Source organism: Acipenser ruthenus, chromosome 9 (genome assembly GCF_902713425.1).
Source record: "Acipenser ruthenus chromosome 9, fAciRut3.2 maternal haplotype, whole genome shotgun sequence".
Classification (NCBI taxonomy): Eukaryota; Metazoa; Chordata; class Actinopteri; order Acipenseriformes; family Acipenseridae; genus Acipenser; species Acipenser ruthenus.
The window spans coordinates 4,418,750-4,440,934 of record NC_081197.1 but is presented as its reverse complement, the minus strand read 5'-3'; the positions used below and the strand labels follow the sequence as shown (position 1 = coordinate 4,440,934).

At 37.5% G+C, this 22,185-nt stretch overlaps 2 protein-coding genes across 19 annotated transcripts in view; one reads left to right on the top strand and one right to left on the bottom strand.

Moving 5' to 3' along the window:
* Positions 1 to 1,449: 1,449 nt before the first annotated feature.
* On the top strand, positions 1,450 to 9,616 carry LOC117405553 (ATP-sensitive inward rectifier potassium channel 15-like). Of its 2 annotated transcripts, none has more exons than XM_034008709.3 (2): positions 1,450 to 1,750; positions 8,247 to 9,616. In XM_034008709.3, the coding sequence occupies exons 1-2, from the start codon at positions 1,730 to 1,732 to the stop codon at positions 9,363 to 9,365; spliced, it is 1,140 nt and encodes a 379-aa protein (XP_033864600.1). In that variant the 5' UTR covers positions 1,450 to 1,729; the 3' UTR covers positions 9,366 to 9,616. The 2 variants fall into 2 exon arrangements, with proteins under 2 accessions (XP_033864600.1, XP_033864601.2); XM_034008710.2 differs by lacking the exon at positions 1,450 to 1,750 and adding an exon at positions 5,494 to 5,616.
* A 4,282-nt stretch (positions 9,617 to 13,898) lies between these two features.
* LOC117407248 (transcriptional regulator Erg) overlaps positions 13,899 to 22,185 on the bottom strand; it is a 70,834-nt gene continuing 62,547 nt past the window's right edge. For 12 of the 17 annotated variants that reach the window (XM_059030855.1, XM_059030849.1, XM_059030852.1 and 9 more), the window contains 6 exons: positions 21,106 to 21,177; positions 18,989 to 19,051; positions 18,577 to 18,633; positions 17,623 to 17,670; positions 16,676 to 16,714; positions 13,899 to 16,058 (listed from right to left, as the gene is read on the bottom strand). In XM_059030855.1, coding sequence (XP_058886838.1) covers positions 15,538 to 16,058; positions 16,676 to 16,714; positions 17,623 to 17,670; positions 18,577 to 18,633; positions 18,989 to 19,051; positions 21,106 to 21,177 — 800 coding nt within the window. In that variant the 3' untranslated portion in view covers positions 13,899 to 15,537. The remainder of the gene's footprint in view (positions 16,059 to 16,675; positions 16,715 to 17,622; positions 17,671 to 18,576; positions 18,634 to 18,988; positions 19,052 to 21,105; positions 21,178 to 22,185) is intronic. The other 5 variants (XM_059030860.1, XM_059030851.1, XM_059030856.1 and 2 more) reach the window with 3 other exon arrangements.

Genomic DNA, 22,185 nt, shown 5'->3' with positions numbered 1-22,185 from the left:
ATTGCCTAGCATGTTATTATGAAGCAAAAGAACAAAGTGGTTGCGTGTTTTGAAGATTAGCTGTACTCTCACCCACTGAAAACAAGTGGTGAACCTGATCTGTTTGTTTTCCCTTGTCTTCTGTATTCCTGCTTTCTTGTGGTGAACGGAAGCGGGTGGACTCACTGACACTCTGCATTCCCCTTGACATATATAGACCAGTTTGAACAGGTCACAGGAGACATGGTTTTCATTGGGAGCTATTTTCATCTCATTTTAGTTACAAATTGAAGCCCCTCCTGACGTCTGTTTTAGTTAGTTCTGTGAGTGGATGTCAAAAACAAGTAAGTTGCAAGTGGTTGATTAAGTCATGGCCTTGATCCAGAGAAAAATAAAAAGTTAGAGAAATCTTGTTCAAGACGGATAGGGCTTAAATTTCCTAATTATCCTGCGTTAAATATAAATAAATAAATAAATATATAATACGCTGGCGGTGTAGTGCAGATTTAAGGTGTTAAATTATTTAAGACCATCATCCCCTAGATTTGATCAAAGGGACCTGGGGAGCCCAATCCTTCATAAGTTCAAATATATGATGAAGACGTGTCAATAACAATATATAACAACTCTGGTAAAGTAAAGCATTTTATTAAATACAAAATAATATCAGGTAATCATATATAGATCATAAATAAATAATAATAGGGGCTAATATCATGTTATCCATACCAACCAACATATTTTTTAACTAAAAACTTCAGACGCAGGGTTTAGTTTTAGATTATATAAGGGCTATATTCATTATAGATCTCAGAACCAATCAGGTTCCTTAGAATCTTGAATCAGGAATAACTTATGTTTTATAATAGCAATAATACCCGGAATTGACCATTGGTCTGATTTAACTTTTTAAATGTGAAAAGTCCTTTTAAAATTGAAAGTAAATATTGTCCCACCGTGTGCTCCATTTAGAACAGATGTCTTTTCACAAAACGCTTCTTTCCAGTAAATCAAAGTTATTTCGAATCCCTTGCTCAGTTATATACTGTAACAGCTAATGCCCTTAGCATTGGGTATTATGGCTTTGTTACTGTATGTCACAGCTGAGCAGTTAACTTGTTCGACATGTAAAACAGCATGTTAGGGGCAGTGCAGTTAGCCGCGTACTCGTCAGTGAGCTTGAATTCATTTGTCATGGTTGGCTGGTTTCTGGGTTTTATGCACTGTAGGGAATGTAAGTGTGGGTTGTTGGTTAATATCTAACGCAGCAATCTGTCCTCTAATCCGCAGCTTTCTTGACGTCCTTTTTATTTGAAGATAAGGGAATGTTTTAGTGCTTGTTTTTGTTATTATCGTTATTCTAATTATTCATTCTGATTGGTAGACACATCATGCATGCTTTTAATATTTGTGTGGTGGCTTCAGGTTCTTGGCACCTGGAGGAAGAATCAGGGTAGAGTGGGAGGAGTTCATTTGCCTAGACTGCAGTGTTTACTTGGTGGAGTCCCTGAAGTTTCAATCAGGGTGACTGGGAAGAGCCAAAGTTCATTTCTCTATAAAATCTTTGAAGACACCTCTGGCCTCACTGATAGATGTCATACTTCTTGCATCTCATATTTCTCTCAAATACCTGGGCTAACTTGTTCTAGTCTGTCAGGAACCTACAGGCAGTGACCCAAAAAAGAAACTTAAACACAAAATAACATTGCTTAAAAACATCCATGCTCCCTTGAGGAATGGCAGTGAGCAAATGAACAGCAAACTTTTTAAGGTAAGAGATTTGGATCTGTTTGTTTAAAGGAAAAAATGATACGATTGCATTAAAGTTGACAAGATTGTTTTGGAAATAAAAATGACAAAAGTCTGAGTTGTCATTCCTGCAGAATATACAGCTACTCACGTCAAGGGATGTTGATTTAGTCAACAACAAGGCCTACTGGCTTGAATATCACTGAATAAACACTATACATGCTTTTCTGTTTCGTACATTTTCTACACAAGCAGATGGGAATGGTGCTTTTAATTTTAAATGAAAATGACTTTAAGGTCCTTAAAAGCCACCTGTTCTGGTTTCAGTATTGTTGTGTTTTTCTTTCCTTATAAAGTTGAATGAACTTTTGATGATCTTTAAAGCTATGGCATGAGAAATGACACCACCTGGAATCTCACTGATTCACTATTTGAAAACAATTCTAAACTAATTTGAGTTATATCATCAGGTTTGAAACATTTTGCTGTAAAATGATTTCCAACTGCTGGGTTATTGTCCTAAGCATTTGAAAGCTAAACGAGTTGAAAGCTAATTTCGTTATTGCAGTTCTGGGTGTGCCAAACATTAGTATGTGTTTGTTTTCATGTTCATGAAACGATTTGAATTAAAATCATCTGCTGGTTGTGTAAAATCACTGTACCTTATCCTAACTTGCCGGATTTGGCAGCTCTTCCCATACGGAAAAATAATATATTGCAGTATATGTCAAAGCAATAGAAATATATTTAAAATACACGGCAATATATTGTCATCTCTTTCCTAAATATATACTGTACAGAGCAACATATTTTAAAATATATTCTCATACATTTCGAAAAACATTCAAAATATATTGCAGTACATCCCTACAAGAATACAAGATATATTTTATAGATGACAGAACACTAAAATATATTTTGGATTTCTTCAAAATATATTGCAATACATTCTAAAAAAAAAAAAAAAAAAGGTTACTTTATTGAAAAAAATCTTTGCAATTTCAACATGCAGAAAACGTTTTTTTTATTCATTTTCTCTGACTCAGAGTTCAAATGTTTTATATTTACATTTTTTATTGACGATAATTAATTAATTAATTAATTAATTAATTAATTAATTAATTAATAACAGTTCCACTCTTAACTACGTATAAGAATAAACCATACCGTAATTCAACACATTTTAACTAGGAAGGGGGTGGGCAATGTATTGCAATAAAACTGAAAAATTGCATGACAAAAAACATAAAATAGAAATTGTAGGATTATCAAGCAATTCGCTTTGAAAGCCAGGGGCTGGCTTCAGAACCACAGAAGCTAAGTGATTGGAGCAAACGGGTAGATATAACGAAATGCCTGAGCTTTATGGAGCTGTTCAGCTATGGCCAAAAGTTTTGCATCACCCGATATAATTAACTAATTTACCTGCATAAAGTCGAATGAAACCGGCTGAATTATGTTACGTTAACATATTTAATTACATACCGTTTTGTAGTTTTCCAGTAGACTTTTTGCAATATCATTGTGTAGTTTCTTTGATCACATGAAGTTAAATTAAATATCTAAATTATATTTAGATATTTTTTTTTTAAATGATGTCTCAGTCCTAACATTCTAGGTGAAGCAACGCTTTTGGCTCTAGCTGTAGGTACTTTACAGCAATCTGAGCGGAGAATCGAAGGCATCCATGCAGACAACTGCAAATGAGCAAAGAAAACGGACTGCGAAGAAAGCACGGGAACCACTTTTAGGACAGTGTTAGTGAAGCAAGCACCGGAAAAGCTGTTAGAAAACAATAATACTAATACAGAACAGAAACTGGGCCTCTATTTTTATCCACAACTCATCCACTTATCTGTTGTTTTGGAAGCACAATTCTAACTAGTGTTGCTTCAGAGCTCCCAATTCTTCATTCAGTCTGTTATCAAGCCTGCTTCAGCACGAACAGGTGCCAGCTTTCTTCCAAGGCACTTCATCAATGTATTACACCGGCTTGCTACACTTTGTCCAATAATTGCTTGCTGTCAGCACCTGATCTAAAACCTTGGATTCAAGTTTTGTATACTTCAGTGTCATCCTGGTACTGTATATTATACCTTGCTTTAAAAAATGTTTTTAAAAAAAATTAAGGAACAATAGAAATTAAAACTAGATATTGAGGTCTAGAGAACTTGTTTCCATAATAATCATTTAATAGAATGTTTTGTACAGGAATGGAACTTTGTATATTTTTAGAATTTTATTCTGTGACAAATGTTCTGATATGCAAATATAACAATAACAAAGTTTCTTTTGAGGTCTTGAAAGCGGATGATTTTATATGATAATAACATCTTTTTAGATTCTCACTGTTTTTTTTTCATAGAATATAAAACAATCATAATTCAAAAAATAAATAATATACAGCTTATTACTTCTAACAAGCCACTGTGGTACATTTCTGACATGTTTCATTTTATTGGGTGTGTTTTTCATTTCTAAAAACAAATGTGCTAATGACAGTTGGGACTAAATAGCTTTGAGAATCGACCCGATTATGTTTAAAACAAGTGTCAAGTAAAAATGTGTAATTGTGCTGTCAAGAACAATCAGAACTCCACACAGGTGATGAAGTTCTGATCCAGCAGCAGCTGGTGCAGGGGATCTGTTCCACTTAGCCATGTCTGGTATGTCTGAGAAATTCTAAGCATGCAGTTTAACCATGGATTCTGGACCCCCCATTGTCTTTGCCTTGCCTTGAATAGAAGTCTCCTGTCTGTGCTTCAGCCAGTCCTTTCCCTCGGGCCATTGTTTGCCCAAGCGCATATGCGGTGATGTGTGCAGTGCTTGGCTGTGCTCTTAAACCTGTAGGTATCCTCTATTGCCTGCAGTGGTTCCATGAACACTTTATATTGAGCCCTCAGGAACTGTTACCTGTTTTCCAATTGGAGTGTTTCACTTTGGAGAAACTAATCGGGCCAGTTTGAGTTGGCTTGGTTTGCTTTTGCACTGATCACAAACCCAGTCACCACCCAGCAATAAAGCAGTACAAAATGGTCAAGTGACTTGATAGTCTTCTGGTGCATTTGATTAAGGACCCCCTCTGGTACTGTACTATATGTCCTTCACTGTTTCAGTAAATGCCAGCTCAATTTCTTTCTGATACAAGAAGAGGTCAGAATTATTTATTGCTGGTTTTGCTGGAAATGCTCAGTTGACCTTGAGCCGAATATGGCTTCTGTATCGGGTGGTCATGTGACTGTTTAATTCAGATCCAGAGTTCCATGGCTCTGTTTGTCAAACCTGATTGGCTTGCTGTTGATATTCATTTAACACTTCAAATCTGACAAACCATTGGATGCACTCCAGTCATTACACACTACTGTTCTAATACATTCCACTGTGCTTCGGTGGGGCTTTGTTCGCAAAAAAGACACACAGATTATATCTTACAAACTGAATTTCACGCATGCACTCACATGGCTTTGTAAATTGTAGATGTCTTAATAGAACTGGATTGATAGGAAATCTGATCTGGACGTGTCTCTCTTTTATATACTAACTCACAGTTGTGTTTGCTAGATTTAAAAAACAAGACAGGTTTATTTCCTTTCAAAAGAGAATAATGGTTGTCGGGTATGTAGTAAACACGCTCTTGAAATCTGTGCGCATAAGAGCAAGCCTGCTGACTTGATATTTTCCTGTTGTTTTTGTTTTATTTAAATTTTTTATGAGGGATTGTCGTATTTTGCTCAACCCCCAGCCACGCCCTCCCACCTGTAGGAATGCACTGCTGGTATCATGACACATAGAGAGCCCAGGTTTCAGCGTGAATTCAACTCCCCTGGGCAGCAGAAGTTACTGCACTTCAGTGTCTTGGAAGGCTGGGAGCTAAGAAACGCAGACTCAGTGAGTTTTTATGCTAGGCTTTTGTGTCTGCTGTTTAGAAGAGTAGATGAGTACAAATGGGCTTGTTCATTTTAATAAGCAAAGATTTAAAAGATTTAAGCAAAGATCAAAACTTCTGGTTCTTCAGTAAAGGTTTAGGAAAGGTGATACATTCTTAAATTGAATAATGAAGGGTTTTTATGATATATGGTATGATGATACCACCTAATGGGATCAGGAGAATACCAAATGCGCATACAAATCAACATTTGGTTAACAATGTATTTAATGAAAAATTATAACTGTATTTCTTAGACCAACACATGCTTTTATTTATGGAATATGTCCCTAAATAAGCAATGATTCAACGAATATATAGAAAATCACTTTAGAGAAGAAAATAACAATTTATTTGATTTTGGTGGTTTTATTTTGCAGTATTGTATATTGAGTAAACAACGGTAAAATAATATTCTGCACTTAACTGGGTAAGAAGCATTCTGGAGTTTTGCTAAAAATATATAATTTGCTTGAGCTGTAATTAACCAATATATATATATATATATATATATATATATATATATATATATATATATATATATATATATATATATATTTGGATGGCAAAATGTACCTATTTAAACTATTTAAACACATTTTCAAGTACATTTTGTTATGCTGTAGTTTAAGTGTTTATTATTAATATTTACTAAACATAAGTATTTAAAAGCTAGAATAATCTCTCCAACGCTTTCTTGTCATTTTATAAATGTAGTTTTAAACACTTACTCAAAGATATATACTCCAGTAGTACTGAAAATACACTTTTTAGACAAACATTTCAGTAAGTTCTTTATCAAAGCAGCAACATTATTGTTCAGTGAATAGAAATGCCTACAACCATCAGTTTTTTTTCACAGTGGTTTTGGTATTTGGTTTTTCAAAAGCCGTCATAAGGACAGCAGCAATTATTATTATTATTATTATTATTATTATTATTATTATTATTATTATTATTATTATTATTATTATTATTACTGTACTTTAATGTCATGGCACTGCACTTATTTGTCTAGCAGCACATGTTCTTGAGCAGAGACATACTGTATGAGACTATTAATAATCAAAATGTTGGCTTAGCAATGCTTTACATTCTACCTGTGTTCAGATGGTTGGAATTCGGGAATGGAGAGATTTGTAATGGAACCCAACAATGTGTTTAGTTTAGATGCAGCTCTACATTAAACCCCTGTACATGCTGTGTTCAAAGTTTTAAGGGATTAAAAACAGTACAGTAGTATAAAATTGTGTTTATCCCGAGTTAAAGAATGACTCCCTCAATCTAATGCAGGTGCCATTGTTAAGAGGCCTTGCTCAAGGCGATTTGTCTCATAAACAGAATGCAAGCACAATTGAAACAGCGTTATGAATAAAACTTGAGGAAAAGGTACAAAGAAAAAAAAAAGTAATCTCAGTGAAGCACGACTGTCAGCAATTAAATCAGACAGTGCAATTGAAAAAAATGGTATTCCAATAAAGACAGCCCTTTGGGTTTGGAAAAGAGGCTGCTTCTTCAGATGAAAATATATTATCTAAATGTGGAACAGCACAAACAACTTTATCGCATGCCTGTTGGTGTCTCAAAGCAAATACGGTATATCTGTAATAAATTGATGACCAGGTTCCGAAAAAACAGCAGTAAATGTTACTTGAAAATTCAGCAGTTCGGTCGCCAGTGTTTACAGTGTGACTGCACAACAGTTTAGAAGGAAAACATCCCATTAAAAAAAACAAATACAGGCATTGACTTCGGAAAAACAGAAAACATGAGGGCTCTGTGCGTGACGCCAGCACTTTGAGAGGAAAATCATAACCTCTTCTTTTGACCTCTTCTCATGTATTCCAAAGAAATCTATGTTTATATATATAGCAGTGTGGAGTAGTGGTTAGGGCTCTGGACTCTTGACCAGAGGGTCATGGGTTCAAGCCCAGATGGGGGACACTGCTGCTGTACCCTTGAGCAAGGTACTTTACCTAGATTGCTCCAGTAAAAACCCAACTGTATAAATGGGTAATTGTATGTAAAATAATGTGATATCTTGTAACAATTGTAAGTCGCCCTGGATGAGGGTGTCTGCAAAGAAATATATATAGTAGTGTGCACATTTTGGAACATTCCTTTGCTTCTGTTGTTTTGATTTGTTGTGCATATGAAATCAAACCACTGGAACTGAAAATCTAATATATATATATATATATATATATATATATATATATATATATATATACTCACTTATTTCTCACTTATTTCTATTTAAATCTAATGTTTTTTTTCTTCCCAGAAGTGATTTAATAAACCCCTCAATAATATCACTAAATACAGTAAAAAAAAAAACAACAAAGTTTATTAGTGAATTATGAGTCAATGAGTCAATGAGTTTTTGATTTACGCACCTGCTTTCATATCAGTGATCTGCTCACATAGCAATATTCTCATTGTCTTCGTTGAGTTTAAGAAGCGGCCACTAATTCACCGTGGCGGTATTTAGATCTGCTCCTGTTAAGATGTTTATAATAGACGCCCTGTGACTTATATTTAATGAGAATAGCACTGGGTTCTGTTGCTGACCTACATGTTGTTTCTTCCCCAGGCCTGTAAGGAAATGGAAGCAACTCCTATTGACATGTTAAAGGATCCCCTTGTCTCTAGCTGTGCTGCCCAGGACACCAGAAAGAAGCGCAGGGTGGTGACCAAGGATGGGCACAGCAATGTTAAGATTGACCACGTTGACGGCTTGGCCATGCTTTACCTGCACGACCTGTGGACCACTGTCATAGACATGAAATGGCGCTACAAGCTGACCCTGTTCTCTGCCACTTTCGTGATGACCTGGTTCTTTTTCGGCCTCATCTTTTACATAATTGCCATGATCCACGGGGACCTGGATGTGCCGGACACGGCATCCAACCACACCCCATGTGTGATGAACGTGCAGTCCTTAACCGGGGCCTTTCTCTTCTCTCTGGAGTCACAGACCACCATCGGCTACGGCTTCCGTTTCATCACGGAGGAGTGCCCCCTGGCCATCTCCCTGCTGGTGGCCCAGCTGGTCTTGACTACCTTGGCGGAGATCTTCATCACGGGCACCTTCTTGGCGAAGCTGGCCAGACCCAAAAAGCGTGCCGAGACCATCATGTTCAGCCACAACGCAGTCATCACGAAGCATGACGGCAAGCTGTGTCTCATAATCCGGGTGGCCAACATGAGGAAGAGCCTGCTCATCCAGTGCCAGCTCACGGGAAAGATGCTGCACACCCACGTCACCAAAGAGGGGGAGAAGATCCTCCTGAACCAGACTAGCATCCGCTTCCAGGTGGACTCTGCCTCCGACAGCCCCTTCCTCATCCTGCCAATGACTTTCTACCACGTGATCAACGATGCGAGCCCGCTGAAAGACCTCACTGCCGCCAACCTGAGGGGGAAGGAGTTTGAGATCGTGGTCATCCTGAACGCCACGGTGGAGTCCACCAGCGGCACCTGCCAGAGCCGGACCTCCTACATCCCAGAGGAGATCCTCTGGGGCTATGACTTCATGCCTGTGGTGTTCAACTCCCCGAGTGGGAAATACGTTGCGGACTTCAAACATTACAACAAGGTCATTCGAAGCACTGATCACTTCTTTGCCACAGATCTTGAGAAGTTAAAACTGGAAGAAGAGTACCGAAAAGATGACCAGAAGGAAAGAGAAGGACATTTAAATGAGCCATGACACAAATACTATTATAGAAACGGAAATACATGTTTAGCAACTTTCTATTTTTTTTTTGGCAACTGCAGCACGGGGATTGAAGACTTTGCTATTTATAAAATAGCTGTAGTTCACATTTCTTGATCTCTCACATTCCTTCTCTCTATTAAGAATTGAAAACATTTTGTGTATAATAATAATACTGCTGGAGCCACCTGTCTCTTTGTTAGACTTGCATACAAATTCTGTTGTGAGCCATTGCTTAGCTATATATGAATATATGAAGACTCCAATGACTAAGCAGTTGAAATATTTGCTTGAAGAAAGTTCCAGCTACAACTGAAGCTCACTAAAACATACTCATTTACAATACTGCGCTGTGTTATTATTATCTAGGATTCTGAAGCACACAATAATGTCAGGAAATATAAATTATTGCTCGCAATATCAATATCAATATCAGTAGGCAAAACGGAATCTCAGAGTTTCACAATAAATCTATTGAGTACTTTGAAACTTTTAAAAGTTTTGCATTTGGTAATCATCTAGAAGTGAAAAGTTCTTGTTCTGTATATAAATCCAGTTAGTAAAGTTTAAAGAGCTTGTATGTGAATAAAGATGTCCTTCAACAATAAACGGTCCATTGTGCCGCAATTATTTTCTCAGTTTTCTCGACTTTCACTACAAATTATATCTGAAAGAATCAACTATGGAATGGCATTACCTGCATCTATCAACCTTTTCTTTATTGAAGATCAAGCTCAATGTCAAATATGTGATGTTGTTCCAAATCGCCTATATACAGTACTGTGTCTGACCTGTATGACTACTCTGAAGGAGCTCCTATACAGTGCTGTGTCTGACCTGTATGATTACTCTGAAGGAGCTCCTATACAGTGCTGTGTCTGACCTGTATGATTACTCTGAAGGAGCTCAATGATATATTTTCTGTATTTAAAAATGAACCGTAACCCTTGGATTCCCACACGCTTAGCATTAAGGTTAGTGTCATCAGTCCTTACTGCTACTCGGCAGGTCCATCACGGTGGAGGTCTCTAAGTAGAATCTGTAGGTAGAACAGTGATTCTCCCCTAGTTAAGAGTGACACTGAGGCTCCTAGAGATGCAAATCAACCTTCTCGACTTCCCAACGGCCTCACCCCTCTGATTCTGTTATCTGCTATTCATCAATTCTGCTCATTAATTCGACTGGCAGGTTTCCAACATTAATCTGCTTCAGTTTGGTCTAATTGACAGGAAATGTGTCGGGTTCTATCTTTTCAATATACTGTTCTGTTTCAATAAAACCTTTGAATCTGTTATTTTATCATGGAGTGCTATTTTAAATACTTAATTTTTTTATGTCAGAAAAGATTTCCCAAAACTAAAAAAAATGTGCACAGTATTTTTGCAGTTTTACCATGGTTTTACTGGACATTTACCATAGTTTACCATGGTTTGCCATGTTTATTAATATGCTTTACTACACCTTGTGATTCTTTACATTGCGTACCTATGCTTTACCGTGCTTTCACTATGCTTTATTACACTTTGCTAGGCTTTTACTATGGTAAATCTTTATAAGGCTAGGGTTATCGAGATACATACATTTATGCATAAAAGTTCTATCTATCTATCTATCTATCTATCTATCTATCTATCTATCTATCTATCTATCTATATCTGTATGTAATGACAAGGCTCTCTTAATATCTGTCAGAGCTGCCTGTCATTACTGAAACAGATTTGCAACAGGGAGATGCAATTATATTTAGCTCTTTGAGCTAATATATATATATATATACATATATATATATATATATATATATATATATATATATATATATATATATAAGCTCAAAGAGCCAGCTGCCCAACGTTTTGATATGTTGTACATATCTTTCTCAAGGGAGCCATATATATATATATATATATATATATGTGAAAAACAGCCCATTTACACAACAATATAACAATATGTGCTACAAACATGTAGTGTACCTGGTGTTCATTGTACTGTATTCTACATTACAAACCAGGGCAGCAGAGAATGGCATAGTAAACGTTTCAGTGCCCTCCAGAGGGATACAAACCGTCAAGTCATTTCAACCACAGGTAAAAGGCAGCGCTGCTTGACCTCTAAATGTTCTCCTGCTTGATTGGGTGGAAGAGCTGTGACCGCATTTCCTGCTTGACGTGTTTCTGTTGCATGTGAGGATGGTGCTGTTTTGGAGCACCAGTGAAGCGGGTCTATTGACAGGCTGTGATACATTTTCAAGCATGTCTTAGTCTCATTGCATTTCTGTCCCTCTGCCGGCTTGTCAGTTTAGGATACTCCTGCCATCCCTTTATAAAAAAAAAAAAAGGCAGTGTTTTTTTGCACACACGGATATCTGAACTTACTGTAAATGACTGGTTTGTGGAGATCAAAATGGAGGGGATTTCAAAGTTGAACATGCTAATTGACAAAAAAAGTGATACTATTAAAATACAGCTATTTGAATGTGTCCTTTTATTTTGTGGATTCCCTGAATCTATTAGAGTTATGAAATACAGATGCGGTTTATCCTGGGTACAGGCTGACCAAATAAACCCCTAATTCTCTCTTAAACATCCCGATACAAGTTTACCATATTAAAAGCATAACAATGTGTAATGAAGCATAGTGAAAATATGCATGGCAAAGCATAGACAAGCATTGTAAATTCTTGCAAGGTATGGTGAAGCATATTTAAAACCTGGCAACATGGTAAACTATGTTAAATGCGTAGTATAACCATGGGAAAAGCAAGTCAAAACTGCAAAACAATATCATGGTAAACTTTTATAAGAGCATTTACCGGAACTGGTAAATAGATAATGACTTATTCATGGACAAAGGTCAGTAAGTAATAACACAGTAAGGGGCACCTTGACTTAACTCAGGGAAAAATAAATATAGAGCTTAAACTTAAACAGAAAGTGACAGATAACATAAAGGTCTATTGTAATATGAGAAGGAATGTGCTCATGTAAGAGTGACATTTCCTTGTTTTCCATTCTGAGCATGCATGCTTTAGTTTGAGGAGTACTGTAAAACATACAGCTTGGTGACTGTAAAATACATGATACAAGTGTCCCATGTTTTAACAAACTTTTTTTTTTTCTTAGTTACCTAATTGTTTTGCTTCCCTGTGCTAACACAGAGCTCATGGCATTCATATGCCTTGTTGACGGTAATACCAGGAGGATGGTAGTCTGCAGAATGAGAGATTGGCCAGAAAATGTAAGACTAGCTAAAACTACATTAGATACTGCAAACAAACTGGTGAGCCAACAATGCCTGTCTTCTGATGCAGCGGAGTTCACAGAAAACTTCTTCAGGAATCAGTACAAGTCAACACAATTGTGGGACTATGCAGCTTTAAGTGTAGTTGAAAATCATAACCCCAGAATGATCTCATTAGACTAAATGGACCTGGATAAGGGTTTTACTGACAGACTCGGAAAAACAATTCAAAGGCAAGCAAAGGCCAGCACTGCTTTTAAGCTGATCAAGCTGCTGTAGTTCTGTGTGCTTTCAGTTGGCTTGGTTAGTCTGAGATTGCAATGCAGATTGAAGAGCTGGTCATGCTGGTTATAAAAATAAGTGAAATTCCACATCCTGTTGCTTACAGTTATACAAATGAATTGCTGTAAAACGTGGTAAAAGCATGGCGAAGTGTAGTAAAGTTCAGTGAAAACTGCACAGTAAACTTCTACAGTAAATCACATGCAGATTTTCCATTCAATAAAGTGTACTGTTAATGTAATCAAGGCGCTCTAAACATAGGCTGTTTGTTGTGTATCACTGAGTGACCAGCAAAAAACTAAAACAGTATGTGAATTTCAGGTTCTTTCATTAAAGTGTTAATAATTATCTGTCCAGAACCAAACCTATAAAGACAGTGAATTCTGCCAGGGTGTGTAAAACTAAGCAGGACCCAAAATGAACATCAGATTTAACAACCAAACAGACTCATTTCCATTTCCAAATCTCAAGGGGTCAAACGACGTCAGTCTCTATCTCTGAGTTAGATTTCTGTTCTTTTGTTAATATGCAAGGGAAAAGATAGCAATCGTTGAGAACTGTTTGTCTTGTTTTAACCCTTTTCATCCTGGTGACTTTTTAAAGTTTAAGCACTCCTGTGGCCTCAGAGAAGCATACAAAGTGAATCTACACAACAGCATGAATACATGATAGGACTATTTCATACTCATACGAAGCTTAAGCACTCATTAAGCGCAGGTGGGATAGTTCAGGTTTTTCAGCTCACATCGCAATGCATTCTGGTACATGTTACCTGTCTCAGGTCCCTTTCACAGCAGGACTACGTTTCCCAGAATGCAAAAAGCCCGGACTGTCCTACCTGCCCCAGTGTACACGGAGTCACGCGGTAACCCCAACTAAGCGTCATCTTTATTAAGTTTTTTTTGCTGCAGTGGGAAGTTTGCATCATTTTCGATAAACAGGCATACAAAGAAAAACCAGCAAGGAATATCAGTAAAAAGAAAAAAAGGAAAAAAAATACTTCAGTCGTTTAAAAACATTTTTATTAGAATTACACCCATACAAAAACATATTGCTTTCCGCAGTATTTCCCTTTCTGTGTTGAGTCTGTTAACCCCTGACTCTTATTTTAATACTGGTATGCTGATGAAGGCACTAGTAGCTGAAACTTCATTTCATATAAGTTTTACCTGTAATACCCTGTGCTCCCCCACCATCCACCATTAAGTCCGTCCCACGTAACCCTCCTACTCCAATCCTACCCCCCTCCCTTTATTTTAGGTAATGTAAAATACAGAATATGCCTGAAAATGCCATGCCAGGCCAAGCTTATTTTTTGTTACATACAATCTGCATTTCTAAGTATTTATAGTTTGTAATGTAAACACAAAAGCATACAGAGTTAAAATCCAAGGCCACAAATGTTTCATAGTCCATTTCTTTTTTTTTTTTTTTTTTTTGTTTGGTCTGTGTCTTTGGTTGGCCGAGATCAACTCGTAGTGTATAAATGCATAAGTTACATAATTATAATATATATATAAAAAAAGAAAAAAATAATAACACTGAATTGTATATTTCTCTAACAAACGCACAGCGTTCGCGACTCAGTAAAATAATAAAACATAATTGGCCCTTTAATGAAATCTCTTTGGCAGTACAAGGGAGTTTCTGTGTACATCTAAGACAGCAGGAAGACTGCCCCCAATAAAGATTTGAGGTCCTACAGAACGTAAAAAAAACAATTCCAGTTTTTCCAAATTATAAAAACAAGATGCTTTTTCTGTAGTATTCTGGTATTCCCTTTTTAAAATATCTCAAGTAAAGTTACTGATTTCCTTTAACTGCAATAATGCCATATGTACTACTATGTAGTATAATAATACTGATAGAAACTGGCAATGTATATCCAAATAAGTAATAACTCATTGTCCAGTTGGTTTACGTTCTCTCTGACATCCTTCAAAATTGTGGATCTCTCCCCATTTCAAACACCCTAGCTTTTCCCTTCCGACTTCCTTCAATTCATCACATCCCAAGAACTTTCTCACATTCTCAGTCCTGACGATTGGCTCAATAATCTCGTATTGTCCATTACTGGTAAAGACTGCATGCATTTACTTCACAGTTTGATACAGCTAATACATCTTCGTCCTCTACAACATATGTAGAAAAATAGGTGATTTCTCTCTTTTTTTATTTGTTGTTTGTTTGTGCTTTGTCTCGCGATACCACATTTCCAGAGTCTTTGATATGTTTGGTTCATTAAATAAAGATAGTTTAATATGTAATTCATACTGTATATATTTACTAAGCCTTCATGCAGCTTTATGTATTTCCTGTAGCATTATCATTACTATTACTGTTTGGTCCCATTCTTTGTCCAGTTGCTGCACGCCGCTGAATTTCTTTTAATAACCAGTTTTAAGATTGCCATGCTGAGATTCTCCAGTCTCTACAATTCAACGTTGTCCTAAATCTTCTCATTGCTGTCTCCCGACTCTCGTCACTTGGGTCCTAACCCTAATCTTAACATCAATACATTTCTCCAGTCTTTGCGATTTCCTTTTATTTATTTTTTCTTAGGGCTATATAATTCTAGTTTCGGCTCTCCATTTTTTCCTGCCGCTTACTAGAAGAAAAAGAAAAAAAAAAACACCAAACGGATCTAGTAGTAGGTGCCAAGGTGTGGCGTCATGTGGGAGGCAGGGTGCCTGGTGTTAGGGTAAATGGTTCCAGTCGGTGAATTCCAGTAGGGATTCGGGGTGGCAAAAAAACTAGAAGAGGTGACGGGGAGGGCGGGGGGGTGCGGGGTCACAAAGTTCATCTTTTGCTGGTGCGCGTGGTAGGAGCTCATGTAGGACAGGTCCGTGGGGTACTTGTACATGGAGGACTCTGGGGGGTGGGGCTGCAGGGCCTGGGCGATGCCGTGGAAGTCGAACTTGTAGGCGTAGCGCTTGCCGTGCACCTTGGTCATGATGTTCTTGTCGTAGTAGTAGCGCAGGGCTCGGCTCAGCTTGTCGTAGTTCATGTTGGGCTTGGTCTTGCGCTCCCCCCAGCGCCGTGCCACCTCATCCGGGTCCGTCATCTTGAACTCCCCGTTGGTCCCCTCCCAGGTGATGCAGTTGGAGTTGGAGCTGTCCGACAGGAGCTCCAGCAGGAACTGCCACAGCTGAATCTGCCCGCTCCCTGTTAAGAGAGGAGACAAGAGTAAGAGACGAGTTCATTGATTTATAAAGCTATGGCAGTCAAATCAATTCTTTCATTATTATTTCAGAATGGAAATATTCAGAAATTGAGTGGACAATACATGCTTTCTCATTGGTCAAACACTTGGATTGCTGAAATCCAAAACAAAAGATATCTGGATCTCAGCTCACATTACGATTTTGATCTTTCTTTTTTTTAACCCCCTATCAGCCGACTGTTCCGGAGTTTTCAGGCAATATAAAATACAATATGAAATTAGCCCTGTAGTCGCTAAAGAGATCAAATACTGCACGCCTCAGGCTTACTGTAGTTTTCATAGGCCAGAATAATGCTGCAATGTTTGCTGAAATATCCACTAGACGACGAAAGTCAGCTAAGCAATCTGGAATAAACCTGCTGCTAATCTAAACAATGCTGAATAATGCAGACAAGTGGCTATGCACGTTTTCATCTGTATATTTCATTATGTGTCTGACAGTCTGGCACAATAGACCGGTAATGGGTTAATATTAGTAGGGGTGTCAGCTTTGGGTATAACACACAGCATGTAGGAGAGTCTGTATTTAGTGTTAGTTTTGGAGAACAAGGGTGCCTACTTTTTATAGTAGCCTGCTGGTAACATATTTCCCTGACACCTACACAAAAACACAGACACAAAGATATTAGGTATAGGTGAACCTCAACGGGTTCTTGTTTGGTTCAGTCTGTCTCTGGCTGAGGAATGATAAAAGTCATTTTTAAACCTTGTCACAAATAATGACACCCTCTAATTTTTCAATATCCTTGAAACTTCACTTTAACTATAAGTATGTTACAATGGACCAGGCTCTAAAAACTAAACTGACAATATTAAGATTAATAAGATTAATATTCCAAATAATGGACAAATAATTTGGAAATAAAACAGAACAGCTTTTTGAAGTCAGGGTTGTTTAATAAAGACATTTAAATAGGGAAAGACAAGCGCACGTTTCCAGGTCAAAGTGAAACATTGGGCCCGCTTCGTACCTGAGTTATTTAATTAATGCTTTTTTTTTTTTTTTTTAAAGTCTGTTTTAGGAATAAAATAAGGAGAGAATACATGAGTAGGTAATACAAAAATAAGCACTGACTGTATTTTAATTACCTAAGAAGAACCCCTTTCCTGTTTAGCATCATCCCAACAGAATGAACTAATTTTGCTTCATAAAGTCGAATGAAACCTGCTGAATAATGTTAACACATTGAATTGCATACCGCTTTGTAGTTTTCCCTATACTTAATGAAAAACTGACAACATTTGAAAAATGTGACATTTCGAAATCTAACATGAAATACTGTAGTACTATTAGACTTTTGCAGTATCATTTTGTTGTTTCTTTGGTTACATGATGTTAAATAAAATATCTAAATTACGTTCATATCATTTATTTTTATTTTTATTATGGCTCTGTACTAAAATTGTAGGTGATGCAAAACGTTTGTCCATAGCTGTAGATAGCGTAGGAGTTGAAGCATTGTGAAAAGGTCCCACCAATTGAAATGAACACAGTTGTATGTTTACCTGGGTTCGCCAGTCGGCTGCTGGTTGGTCCAAGTATTTGGTAGGGATCTAAGGAAGCAAAGACAGGAAGAGTCCTCACAGTTATGTAATGTGTAGGACGTCGGAATTCTAACACATACATGTTAATAATAATGAATAGAAAAACAGCCAGGATTATAAAAGAGAGAGTTCCACTCGCACATGTAATGTCAAGGGGGGATTTTAATAACAGTATAGCAATCCTGCGGGCATGAGAGCCTGGACAATGTATTTAATTCACCATTCGGGTACTCAAGGCATTTTCTAAACACACGCATGCTGTAGTAATCAAAAGGTTTCTATCGGATATATTTTTATGGGAACACTTTAAAATTCGTAATGAATTCCGTCTGAATCCCACAGGAATAACACCGGAATATCTTCTGCACTTCCTCGGAATTCTGAACTCATTCATTTGGAATATTCCGCCCTAATTCATGTGGATTTAATTACCTGTATGCATTCCATATTCCTTTGTAACAAATTACATTGAGAGAAGTGTTAGTTCATGCATGAATGCATGCCTTATACGTGTGATCAACATCATTTGTTACAAAGGAATATGGGATGGATACGGGTAATTAAATCCACATGAATTACCTGGGCTGAATTCAAAACGAGTTCAGAACTCCGAGGAAGTGCAGAAGATATTTCAGACGAAATTCATTATGAATTTTAAAGTGTTACCATTTTGATAATGGCTTTTGATAGGAAATTTCAAATAGGTTCAAGTTTAATCGTTTCAGCTGACTTGTTCCTACAGTTTAAACGAAAGAGAGTAAAGATAATTAGACATCAGAATATAGAGGTGCTGGATCTGGTTATTTCTACCGAGCTAAACCTCGACCTGCGGCATGTATTAACCTGGCCTTGCGTACCCTGTGATGTATCCCAGCATTCCCTCTGCCGGTGCTCCACACATGTAATAGTACCTACCTAACTGGGGCCGCTGCTCTTCAGGCTTACCGACTGCGGAGGAAGACGGCTGTGCACCTGTTAATACAAAATTCAAATAAAGAAAAAAAAATCTCATTCAAATGTTTTAATAAAAGGCAGTCACTTGCTACAGAACACCCTCATAGTGATGGGATTTACAGATTTTCATCACTGGTACTGTGCAAATGAAAATATTTTCCTCTGCTGTTTGTAGAGATACAAAAATAGCCACATTTTATTGAGAGATGACAAGATTTAAATATTATCCGGCAGCCTGAACCCTTATTACATTTCTTTTAAATTAAAAAAGTCACTATACAGTGTCCTCCTCCTGAATGAATATTTTTCTTTGACAGTATAAATGGGTTCCTACAGGTCCTGTTTCAGTGCTGCCGTTTTTTCATTCCCTTACCCTTAGCTGGAGCCACAGAGTGTGGGGTCCATCCAGACCTTCTAGCTGCTTCGTAAGACAGGTCTGAAAAAGATTAAACACAGTAAACTTAAACCCCAAATCACTGCATTACCTTCCGCTAAAAACAGTTCTTTCAAAGTTTATTTTTATTCTTTATTATACACAGAACTACAGTAGTGTGCAAATGTATTAGAACCCCCCATTGCTTCAGTGGTTTTGATTTGCTGTGCCTATGAAATCAAACCACTGCAACTGAAAATCTTGGAAAACTGTCAAAATAAGCAAGTTAGTGATTGTCTAATTTAACTGATTATTTTAAAAGGTCACACATGCAATTAATTTAACATAATAAGAGAAAGGGAGCACATAGCAATATGGTAAAATGCGTGAGACTTTTTAAACATTTTTAAAATGCCTAATTAAAGCACAAAGTGGTCTAAAATTATCACACATGAGTGCCTATTGTTTCTATATCACTGATTACTGACCGAAAATGGAAATTCTCACACCTAAAGGTTTCCATGCAAGTAGGTACATAAAGGATATAGATGGCAAATGCTGAGGAGTTCTAATAAACACACACACTGCTGTATATCTTATTAACCTATGTATGCTGGTATTGTTACATTGTTTTTAAGTCCTCGACAAAAAATAAAAAGGAGACCAGACAACAGAAAATAATTGGTTGTGTGGTCGTTGTCGCCCTCTAGGGGTGAGTCTCAAGCACCTCCAAGGATCAGCCCCCAGAAGGGGTAAACACAACCCATACGACACGCTGACAACGACTTCTCTCCAAAACATTAGTCTAATTCCAGTGCCGTCTTTCTTTTTAGTACTCCTGCAGGTGAAGAGTAATAGGGCAGTAACACTGAGGAGATGTTTTGATGAGTCTTAATCAGTTCATTACAAATGCATGCTGCTGTACACACAAAGACATTTTCATGTCGTCAGTACTTCTTCTTTATTAGGCTGTGTAGTCCAGTGGTTAAAGAAACAGGCTTGTAACCAGGAGGTCCCCGGTTCAAATCCCGCCTCAGCCACTGACTCACTGTGTGACCCTGAGCAAGTCACTTAACCTCCTTGTGCTCCATCTTTCGGGTGAGATGTAATTGTAAGTGACTCTGCAACTGATGCATAGTTCACACACCCTAGTCACTGTAAGTCGCCTTGGATAAAGGTGTCTGCTAAATAAACTAATAATAATAATAATATTAAGTGGAAAAAACCCCTGTATCTGCTGTAGATGAGTTGAATGAATACCAAGCTAAAACTGAAAACCTTTACAGTACGTCTATGGAAATCATTAAATAACAGAAAGCTTCTGTGTATTCCCACTCAGAACATGTGCATTAATTCGGTGGTTTTTCACACCCAACATCCACATAGTTTGCATGCTCTAACCCAGTGCTCCACCGCAAATAAAAGGATTAAAAATACCTCAAGCAAAACATCATGCCCATGTGAAAACCCACCTGGAATAGACAAAGACACTGAACTCTGGAGGAAAGTCTACACGTCATCCAGGAATTTAAACAAGTCTTTTTCAAGGTCTACTATTTTATTAACTAGAATAACCTTTGACTTTTTTTTTTCAATCCTAAAAAACGTATCCAAAATGAAAAAATAAGTTTCTTAGTCCAGTTGACAAACTTTCTACATCCCCTACAGCATGATTCAAAACTTCCTTTAATTCAAACTTTCAAAAGCAAAGACATTCTGATGAGAAAGTCCTAACCCTAACCCTAGCCCTAACCTTGAACCATGATCCCGGCACATCCACCCTCATGACCAGCACTAAACTTCTCCATCGATTGACTGGAATAATATAATTTTTTACCACTAGAGGGCGCAAAACCCACAGAAACTAAAAGTCCAACAATAATATGCCAGCAGTTACCACAATAATTACTACTGGAGGAAAACAAGTCATAAAGCTTTATCTTTGTTGATTGGGTATTTTTATATACTGTGGAAACACATGAATGCATTTTCGGGGGACTCAGCAATAGCGTTTTGTTTTATCATGCACACATGCACCACACTGTGCCACGATCACACTTTAACAGTACTATAAGCTTCACTACAGTTTGAAACGTTTCCACTGGGGCGCACTGTACCTGGTCTGGCAGTCACCCTCGGGGTGGCGTCAGGATAAACAGAAGAGTTTGGGAAAATAAAAGCTGCACCCCCTGGAATACAAAAGAGAAGTGGGACATTTTACACGACTCCACGAACAACGGGAACGCAAAACGAACACATGGAGGAGTTAGAAACCACTGTTTAGGAATAGTACTGTAAAATAACATTTCAAAAACAAACAGTGTGCTGCTGTTAGTAAATGCTGCTGAACTTTTCTCTCGCTGCTTCCTTGTAATGCAGCACACATGTTTTTGTCCACAAAATGTCAGTGATTTGTATTCACATGCATTATTTCCACTGGAATGATTCAATCTGATGATGGTCTGCAATTCTGACTGACTGGCACACACCTTTATATGTAACACCAGGCTGTAGACCATTCCTTGTATTAGCAATATCTTAAATGAGACGCTCTCAGCCCCTCCTACTAATAACCTGCATGTTGTCTGCACAGTTGCCCGTTCGGCCCGTCTGAACAGCAGTCTCAGGTAAGCCAGGCTGGAAGCACAGACAGGCGAGTGGAGAGCACAAAGCAGGCATAGCAGAGCAGACTAGAGTCAAGGTGCATTGGGGGTTCTGTACAGACAGTGTTCATACTATACCCAGGCTTTAGGCTTCGGCCTAGCCACAGTGGAACTGCCGGAAAATATGGATTTGTGTGACATTACGAACAAAAACGATGGACATTTGGGAGAGAAATAAACTACATATATTTTGTTTGTTTGGTAGGTTCTGGAAATCCAGCATTATATTTACGATACATTTAATAATTTGACCAACGTTTTTAGGAAGTCTGACTCAAAGCATGAGAGTACATGGAATATGTCTGCAGCTGCGGCAAACAGCTTTGCATCACCTGCAATTTTAGGATTGAAACATGATCTAAAAATATATATTATTATTATTATTATTTATTTCTTAGCAGACGCCCTTATCCAGGGCGACTTACAATTGTTGCAAGATATCACATTATACATTATTTCACATTATACAGATATCACATTATTTTTACATACAATTACCCATTTATACAGTTGGGTTTTTACTGGAGCAATCTA